This window comes from Apium graveolens, chromosome 9 (assembly GCF_009905375.1).
Source record: "Apium graveolens cultivar Ventura chromosome 9, ASM990537v1, whole genome shotgun sequence".
Lineage (NCBI taxonomy): Eukaryota > Viridiplantae > Streptophyta > Magnoliopsida > Apiales > Apiaceae > Apium > Apium graveolens.
Window position 1 is genome coordinate 96,680,784 of NC_133655.1, and position 10,169 is coordinate 96,690,952.

At 32.8% G+C, this 10,169-nt stretch overlaps 1 protein-coding gene across 1 annotated transcript; it reads right to left on the reverse strand.

The window, feature by feature from the left end:
• Positions 1-1,690: 1,690 nt before the first annotated feature.
• LOC141684236 (uncharacterized) lies at positions 1,691-7,325 on the reverse strand. The gene is made up of 6 exons (XM_074489106.1): positions 7,247-7,325; positions 7,045-7,132; positions 3,319-3,599; positions 3,029-3,151; positions 2,372-2,662; positions 1,691-2,216 (listed from the first exon to the last, which is right to left on the reverse strand). The coding sequence occupies exons 3-6, from the start codon at positions 3,586-3,588 to the stop codon at positions 2,013-2,015; spliced, it is 888 nt and encodes a 295-aa protein (XP_074345207.1). The 5' UTR covers positions 3,589-3,599; positions 7,045-7,132; positions 7,247-7,325; the 3' UTR covers positions 1,691-2,012.
• Positions 7,326-10,169: the final 2,844 nt, after the last annotated feature.

Genomic DNA, 10,169 nt, shown 5'->3' on the forward strand with positions numbered 1-10,169 from the left:
GCTAAAAATATAATAATAAGTAGATATAATATGCACAGTTGTTTTTATCATTATATGTTGTAAGTTTTAATTTTAATTTAATATGTTGTTGTCAGGATTCTTAAAAAATATTATTTTTTTATAATTTTAATATGTTGCTGACGTGATTTGAACCTTATACCTATTAAATAATACTAATTTTTAAGAATAAATTTAACGGTTTTTGTTAATTTAATCTGACGATTCTAGATTGAGTGATCAACCACCAACAACCAAATTTTAAATGTTTTGTCTTTAATATAATAGTATAGATAGATATAAGACCGGTGAACGTTGATAATTATATATTTCAGCTGAAATCATCAATTCCTAATAAGGGGAACGGCCAAACCTGCTAATTACTTAAATGTGATAGTATTGGTCGGGAAAAAACAGACAAACGACATAAACTTGGGTAATTATACATGAAATGTTTCACGCACCACGTAGTTTATTCGTATTTTGTAGGGGCACTCATCGAATTTCTTTTTCTAGCAACCGATTTCCGGTTATATTGTATTCATGCTGCATTTCCCTGCTGATATGTCAACAAACATGCGTAACAAATATATGTGTCATATGCTTGTGTCATGTGTTCTTGTGTAAACCGCTTAAAATTTAGATCCGTTTATTGTTGCAGTATAGTATGGAGTATAAATATATTTTTGACTAACAATATTACATGATATTATATTACAATACAAAATATAATATAACAATACATGGTGCAAGATAAGTGATCTGAGGTCTAAGATTTAAGATTTTTAAATGATATACATAACAGAATACAACTTGGATAAAATATGCACGATGCATATCAAAACTACAAGTATACATCTCTACATCTCTGTATTGTTGTTGTAAATTTCAAGTGACCATATTTCAGATGTTAATGATTACTCCCTCCATCCCTCCAAATATGGACGTTTGGGTTATATACGGAATTTAAGAAAAATAATAAAATAGTAGAAAAAAGTTAAAAAAGTGAGTAAAATTGTAAAATCGATTAATATTATATATATAAAGTGGATATAGTGGTGAGAAGTAGTATATGTAATTATTTTAAAAATTATAAAAACTTTACTATTTTTGAATTTTTTTAAATATAAACCATTGGAAGATATAACCCAAAAAAAAGTGTAAACAACAAATCAGAGGGTATAACACTTGCTAGTAATTCTCTAAATGGATCAAATATATGTTTGAGATGAGATGTGTAACACCACAGCACCGTCCAACGTACAAGTGATTGACAATTGTTCAGGTATATTGACTTTTCCACCAAACAAAAATAAGATATTCTAGATCTGTGCATCATATTCTAGGCAGCTTAAATTAATCGCATGTTTGGTAGAAAGTTATATCCAACTCTAGTTTATCATATCTTGATAATTAATAAGAAAAAAGAGTAACTTGCCATCAAGGTTGCGGTGGAAAAACACAATTGCAATGACAGTATTCAGAATACAAAGGCAGGGAAATTTGAAGGCCTAAAGGATTTGTAATTTTTTGTTAGTTACAGGAGAAGTGATTAGTACCAAATTGATGTGCATTCAGAATGCTTTTAGCTTGAGATATCTCCAAATACAACTATCGTATATACGATTGAGCCCCAAAAGCAATAAGAAATCTGGTTCCATTTCTATATCTGTGTCGAACGAAACTATGTTCATGCTGGTTAAAATAATTATTATATGATACTACCTCACAATTTTGAAGATTTTTGTTCAATAATTAAGACTACTCAGGCTGATCCTCTAATTTATATATCATATAGAACCCTCATTATTGAATAATTATACTTATTTGTGATTCCCTGTCACTTCTGATGGATCAACTCAGTGCTCGTATTTTATGAACAATAAATATTGTACAGACATGTATGTGAAGTTTGATGAATACCAATTCACGGAGGTCCAAACAATGCTATATCTGCTATTTCCGCAATCAGCATCACCTTCCACAACTATCTTGGTTTATTTTCTGTTTCTGAATCAGTCTTTCTTCTTGTCTTTCACGCTTGTTGCAACGCCAGCATAAGGTGCAGCGCTGTATGCAGACATCTGAAAAATCGAGAAGAAAACCATTTCCACTATTACCAGTATATTTTGATATGCTTGCTGTATATGGACAACATCAAGCCAGATATGATGAGACTGGATTATTCCCGTTGCAACTAGCATCTCAAGCACAATTCCCTACCACCATTAATTAGAGAAAAGTTAGTCGTCAATAACTTCACAAAACTGGGCAAATCTTAGGGAAAATCATAAATTGAAAAATGTAATATTCTTGTTAAATATATTAAAGAACAAGGTTTCAACATATTTGTGGACGTCAATGAGAAGCTTACCTGCCAGAAACAGAAAAAGACAATCCCTTTGACACACAAGAACTTGGCAAGGGGATTATGTGGTGCCAACTCTTTAGCAAATACATGGTAAAAGAGTACCAAAGAGTACAATGCCAATGAAACTGAAATGTTTAATATAATGGTGAATGTCCAGCTGATCCAAGCAGGATAGATATCAAGAAGTTGAAGAGCTATCATCAATACGGAGCACACGGGGCGAATTGCTACGAATTGCCAAGTCCAATACTTGAGCAGCTTAAGTGTTTTATGGTTCAAACGGACAGAGTGAGGCTGCAATTAAACAATGTTTCAAACATATCAACATAGTATACCATTTTAAAAAAGGCAAATTGAATCAGTTCCTCCACATGAAAAGTGTAAAACTGTAGCAATGCCAACTACTCCATAAGTTATTTCTTTTTCGTGACATCTGTAGTGTGTATACTTCATTTACTTTCTACAACCAGCACTTTTCAAGCACACCAAACACTTCAATTCACACATAAAGCATACTTCCCAAGCACATATATTACTTTAAAAGTTTTAAAGTACACTTTTGTATCAGAACTTCCAAAATCATAAGAATCTGAGACTAGCACAGAATTATCAGAGTAAATACTAATCAATTATCACCTATCAGCATAAAGACAACTTCACCTGGAAAAGAGTCATCGGAAATGAGTGGTGGATTTCTCTTCCTTTTACCTCGTCAGGAACTATGCTTTTGCTTATTGATATGTTTAAGTATGTATATAATAAAGCCAAGAACTTGGCCATCACCTGCATAGTTAGAACCAAAATTTATACTCAAACTAGTCGTGACACTATTCACCAAGTGGAACTATATTGGATGGGGATACTTGTATAACTCAGTAGAGTCTTTTTGCATGTATACATAGTGATGAACTAAAATACAAAGGCTCGGGGAATATCCATTAGAAGCTTACCAATGCCTCATAACATTCTTTAATCGAATCCAAAAACATAAAGAAAGCTTCAGACCCACGGAAGTCCAACAAACCAAAATAGGAGTCCACGGCATATATTGGAGCCATCAGAATGATAACGACTATAGCTTTCTGCTCCTTTGGCTTTTTCCAATTTGAGAGATGTGCTAATAGAAGCTTTACGCTAAGAAGTACAGAAAGCATCACGCATATGGTGGATCCCAACAGGGTTAGTTGTCCACGGTTCATGTTGTATATATTTAAATTCATCTGGATGCTCCCTGTGAATCAAATAGTATCAGAACCCCTAAAAGGATACTGTCACTGATATACACATCTAAACAAATCTCTTAGAGCATCTCCGAGAGTCTTATAACTCACACTTAAATATAAACTATATTTATTTAAGTGAACTTAAGAGCCACTAGGAGTCTCTTGGAGTAAAAAAATGTTACCATCCACTATTAATTAAGATTGTAAATGGAAAAGGACTTTTAACAATTTATGTGGACATGGAGCTTTGACTTCTGGTGGAAAAACATATAGAAGAATATATTTAGGCTAAATTTTGTGGGACATCTCGCCCTGTATCCAATATTTAATTGGAGACCAAATATTCATAATAAAATAGGATTCTTAGGATGTGAAACCCTGATGTGATCAGATAACATATACAATTTGCTATAAGGGTATGATGCTATATCAATTATTTGTCATATTCTATGTATATCTGAGTTGTTCTATATAGTAGATTGAAGGTTATTTGGGTTATCACATGGATCATAAATTCTAAAAAGAGCAGATCTATTCATATAGCAAGAATAAGCTATCTGACCTAGCTAGGATATCATGGTTGTCACGGCGCTCGACTAGTCGCGACTAGTCGACGACTAGTCAAGCAGTCGAGAATGGCTAGTCGACTGGAGTAGTTGACTGGTGAAAAATGGATATTTCGCCCGACTGGTCGACTGACTAGTCGACTGGGCGACTAGTCGGGTCGACTAGTCTTTTGGATCCTCAACTGGTTTTGAATTTGACCCAAACCCGATTAAAATCCGGTCAAAACCCGGCCCAGATTACTTTTTAACCCATAAAACACTTGTTAGTTCTTTTAATTATAACTCTGCAGTTAATTGTGTTCAGAAAATTCTATATAATTTTCTGTTTTCAGCTGTTTTTTTGCATTAGAACTGCATCTTTTTTACATTCTGCTATGTTTCTGCATTAGAACTGCACTCTTTTTACATTCTGCCCTTTTCTGCAGTCTGCAGTTTAATTTTGACCATTCTGCATTCTTTTGTTTGCTCTTGTAAGTTGCATCAAATAATCAAATTTATATATAATTCTTCAGAAAAACAAATATCTAATTCTGTTGTTTAGGTTTACAATAATCATATAATCCACTAGTCAACTAATTTGCTTTGTTAGTATCCCTCTTATCTTATATATGCAGTTTCTTCCGGTCCTCATCCTTGAGTACTGAAATATAACATTTGATAGGTGTTAGAAACCTAAATTACATAATATATATCTATTATATATAATTATATATTTATAATAATGTATTACTCCCTCCGCCCCTTTCAATTGTTTACATTTTTTAGAGAGTGTTCGATACGCATTTTAAGGTGCATATAAAGTATAATTCTGTAATATTTTTTTTACAATTTTGTTTTTCTAAATAAAAATTAAAACATTCAACTTTTATTCAGACAAAGAAAATTGTAAAAATAAGTTACATAACTATACTTTTTATGCACCTTAAAATGCGCGCCGGACACTTCCTCAGAAAAGTAAACTATTCAAAGGGACTGAGGGAGTATTTTTTAGCCGCGACTTACCGCCGTGACAACCATTCAGGATATCAGACTTCAGACCAAAAGCATGTTAAAAGACTGGAAGTCAAAATCAATTATGCAGGTCTAATAACTTATTTTCAGGTATGGACTAGGACTCCTACCCTACGTTTCCCGGACTCAAACGGCCCGGGTACAGCTGTCAGTCACAGGCGCGGATCCAAGTGTTGGATTTTTAGTTACAAAAGATTCAGGATTCTTGGATATAGATCTGAATTGGGACACGGGACTCATCACATCAACTGTCATATCTTAAAACAGCAAACCAAGTAGCTTGCAATCTACAAAATTTCCGGCTAGCCTTCCATAGTCTACTGTCTAAATTCTAAAATGTTAATTTTAGTGATAATACATTTTACAGTTTACCCCCCTCCAAATGTGCACTTTCACATTGTTATTCTCATATTGAGGTTAAGTAAAATATACATATTATAAATTTATAAAGCAGAATTTTTGAGATATTGTCAGGATCTTCTCTGATCTTGTCGATACAACGATGTCCAGACTTTAGACTAATATATATTTTTATTTTTGCTAAGAAATAGACAAATATATTTCTCGGAGCTGTCTATAATACTTAATTGTCTCTTTGTAACAGCCAATAAGTATTTACATATTATATGCATTTATGTTAGTGACGTAGCGAGCTCATTGTTTTAAGAAAGCAAGTTGTTCAAAGAACAAAGGAATTCAAAGAGCGGTACTAGAGAAATTCGTTCAAGGGAGCAAACTTATTTGAGAGACTTGAGAGTTTAAGCTGAATACTCAAGGGGAACTTAGTGTAATCAGTTTATATTTGATCAATAATTTATTCTTTAACCAAGTGATTAAGAAACCAAGAAGACCAAGGGGAAGTTTGGATCATTAGTTGGAATCGGATACGGGAATTGGAATGAAAGCTATGGGAATGGAGGTTAATGGGAAAGGGAATGACATGGTATCCCAAGGGGTTAGTGGGGAATGATTTACCCATTTAATGGGAATGCAGTTCTCATTCCCAATCATCAATTAGTTAACCTAAACACTAACACATGGGATTAAGATTTCAATTCCGTTAACCCGGCTCATTAACCATGAACCAAAAGCCCTCCAAGTTAGACTATGGGTCAAACCTCTAAAATTCTTGTTTGTTCTTTGTTGGTAACTGTTTTACAATTGTGCATTGCATCCTATATCATAAAGAAAACAGGGCACAACCCTGGACAGGTGGTGCAAACTACCAAGCTAGTTTATGTTAATTTATATCAGTAACTATCTTAGCCCGAACGGAGACTGTACTTGGAATCAATAGTTAGGTAAAAAAATTTAAAATACAGTAGTTTGTCTAAACATATTATAGGAAAAGGAGCTTTGCCAAAAATGACTATCGATGAAAGGGAAAGCCTCACTGGTGCTTTGTCCAAATTGATGCTATAAAACCATGTAATTGCAGGTTAACTCGAGGAAAACGAATGTCTCAAAGGCTTTACTAGTAGTAAGACAAGCATTATGCATTATAAGACCAATCGACCAAGTGACTGGTAAGAAAAATAAAAAAATTACAGATCGTTGATAAAATTTTACAAGGAATATTGATGCAATTCCAATGTTACAACCACAACTTGCCATTCAACAAATTAAGAATTACCGGGGTTATCCTTATCTCAAACATGATAAATTTAAGGTAATAAACTGAAAAAAATCCTTATCTCAAACATGATAAATTTAAGGTAATAAACTGAAAAATTGATATACTAGAGGAAACAAGAATAATGATCCAATAAATAACTTAATGAAACAACAGAAAATAACATTGGGATACATAGACATGAGTTATAGATGCGATGGATGAAAAAAGGATAGATATCTGAGAGGGGAAGTGATAACTTACAGTAAGTAGAAGCGAGAGTAGTAGATGGTGCTATTGAAGATCTAAGTAAATCTCCAGACTCGTGCTGTAATAGAATACCTCCGATGTCTAAATTAAAGAATAGTAGGGAGAGGACAGACCAGATGACAATTTCAATGTGGTTAACTGTGGACACACACTTAAATTTTTAAATAATTTTCTTATTATTTCAAAAAAACTGAAATGACTGACAGCAATGTGCAAGTAGGGATGGGCGTTTTCCCCCGCTGACCGACCCCGATCTGATCCTATTCGGGGCTGAGAATCGGTGATTTTTTCATGTATGAGACAGGTATCGGGGAAATATTTGTAAAAAATTCGGGGATCGTGGCGGGGTCGGGAATTAGTGTCTCCCGCCCTGATCCCCGACCCCGAATCATATTATATATATATATAAATACCTCAAATAAATATTGAAATATATATAATATATTATTATTTTCAATTTCTTATCTCCTAAATTATTTAAGTTTACTTATCGGGGTATTATTTTATTATAATAATATTATTTTTGTTTATTATTGATATTTTAAATAAATATTAATGGAAATTATGGTTAAAAATTAATATTAAATTTTAAAGAAAATCTATTATTATAATTTACTATGTAATTTTTTATTGAAAAATATTATTTACAATTTAATTTTCATTAAACGAAAATAAATAAAACAATTCCCCAAATCCTCGCTGGGTTCTCCGTTTCCCGTTTGGGGCAGGGATCGGGGTGTAAAATAATCCCCGTTTGGGGATCGGGGCGGGTTCGGGGATCGATTTTGGGTTCGAGGATTGGGGGTGGAGATAGCACTCCCCAACCCTAAAGTGACATGTGGCCATCCCTAGGTGCAAGCGCAATCATGTCCATTTTCGCGTTTCACGTAAAACTAACATCCTAGCATGTGAGACACGGACCATTCTCTAGTACTTATCAAGATATCTATCGATATTATTTTGGATGTCAGATGTTAAATAAAAAAATCATTTTATAATAAAACTTTTATATTTTTCATCATGCAAGCCGAATGTGGAAGAAGTAGGAGGAGAAAATTAAAATTGCAATTATCCATGAGATACAGTTACATTTATATATATTTTACGAAAAGAAAAACAAATTGTAAAATGCAAAGTTTTAAAGTATGGATGTAGAATACATAATATCTTTTTTATATTAAAAGGAAAAACATCTTTGTGTGCGATTTAGGATCCTTCTCTTTTTTCAACTTCGTACCAGAATCATTATTGTCGTCAACTTTTGTAGTTGATATGCACTACAATACACATGTAACAATGCATTTCTCAAAGTGTTGGATAACGAAATATATTTGTGATTTTAACTTGGAATGCACAAAGTTTCAGAATGATTCTCTTGATATAATATCAAGTATTTTTATAATGTTTTCAGTGTGTTAAATATTAAACGGTCACTGAAATGAAACTCATATATCATTTTGTTCACCGATCTCAACAAGTTATCATTTGCAGTCACTTAAGGTGGTCTAATTATCAGTTTTTTCAGCTTTCAATTTTAAAAATAGATGTATATATATTTAAAAAATAAAAAATAAGAAAAATATATGGCCATTAAAATTATATACAAAGTTTTGTTCTTAGATTTTATCATAAAAAATAAAAAAAGTTTTATTTTTAAAAAAACTTCCATATGGGTTTTGTTGGAAAATAAAATGTATATTACTTAATTATTTATTTAAAGTGTAGTAAAAATAGCACTTCAAAAAGCTTACACCCAATGATAGCTTAGACTTTTAAATGATGAAATATTTTGTAGTGTTTCAGTTTTTTTTTCAATCTTCGATAATTTTGGCTATGATAGATATTTTGAGTAGATGTAATCTTTGAGTTAAAAATTTGTCGAACACACATTCTACACAAGAATGACTCTTGTTGTGCCTCCTAGGTAGAATAGGAACAAGGTGGCGCCTAGAGTCATGAATATAAGAATTTTGACATAGTTTTTTGAGCCATCTATTTAAGTGGCGCCTAGAGTGCCTTGTGCACAATTCTTAATTAGAACCTAGGGCCTCAAGTAAGAATTGGCACCTACTAATTCCTAGTAGTCCCTTGTTGGCCTTTCCTTGTATAAAAGCTTGCTATTTTTTCGTGTATTTACTTTGTAATAGCTTGTTGTTTGCATTACTATGTAATCCATAACATCGTGTTATTTGTATAATTTTGTAACTTATAATATCTTGTTGTTTATATCATTATGGCATCATTTTTCCATCTTGATTTGTCTTCCTTCTTCTTGCACGTGAAATGTGTGTTAGATATATTTGAGATGTCATGTCTAATATGTTTCATGTTTAGTTTTCAGATCTTAACAAACAGGAAATATCAGTACTTACTGGAATCAGTACTTACTGGAAGTCGGAACATAATATCAGGAATTAAGGTCATGTCAGAACTTAAGTGCGGGAGGACTTACAATTAAGGAAAGAAGTTGATTTAAAGTAGAAGATCGAGACTAAAACAAAAGAAGATATGCATGGAAAGAGTTAGAAGACTGGAAGACTTGTATAAGATATCTGATTGATATATTTTAGGAGACAGAATTATATTCCATATCAATTAGAAGTTATCTTGTAACTGTGTAGTATATAAACACATACATAGGTTTACACTATATGTGTTATCATTATCGAGATACATTATTCATTGTAACCTAGCAGCTCTTAGTGATATTTGTTCATCACTGAGAGAGAACAGTTCCATTGTAACAGAGTTTATTATATTGAATATATCTGTTTACTGTTACTTGTGTTCAAGATCGATTTGATTGTAGTAACACTGTATTCAACCCCCTTCTACAGTGTTGTGTGACCTAACAATTGGTAACAAAGTTTCTCTGTTAACACACATACAGTAAAGATCCAAACAATCATGTCTAAAGAAGCACAAACTCCAACCAAGCCCACCAAAACTGAAGAACTAAAAACACTCAAATCCACAGTCGATATGAGACTATTAGGGTTCCCATATTGAGACCTTCTGAGTATCCCATATGGAAAGTGAAGATGGCTATGTTTATGGAAGCTACAGATCCAGAATACCTTGATAGGATTAATGACGGATCATATAAGCCAACCAAAATT

What these genes read in the sequence shown, in the direction of transcription:
- LOC141684236 (XM_074489106.1), bottom strand. Translation starts at nt 3,588, where the DNA reads ATGAATTTAAATATATACAACATGAACCGTGGACAACTAACCCTGTTG. An exon ending in AAGAATGTTATGAGGCATTG is followed by an intron (nt 3,152 to 3,318) that starts GTAAGCTTCTAA and finishes CTAACTATGCAG; the next exon opens with GTGATGGCCAAGTTCTTGGC. An exon ending in TCTTTTTCTGTTTCTGGCAG is followed by an intron (nt 2,217 to 2,371) that starts GTAAGCTTCTCA and finishes TAATGGTGGTAG; the next exon opens with GGAATTGTGCTTGAGATGCT.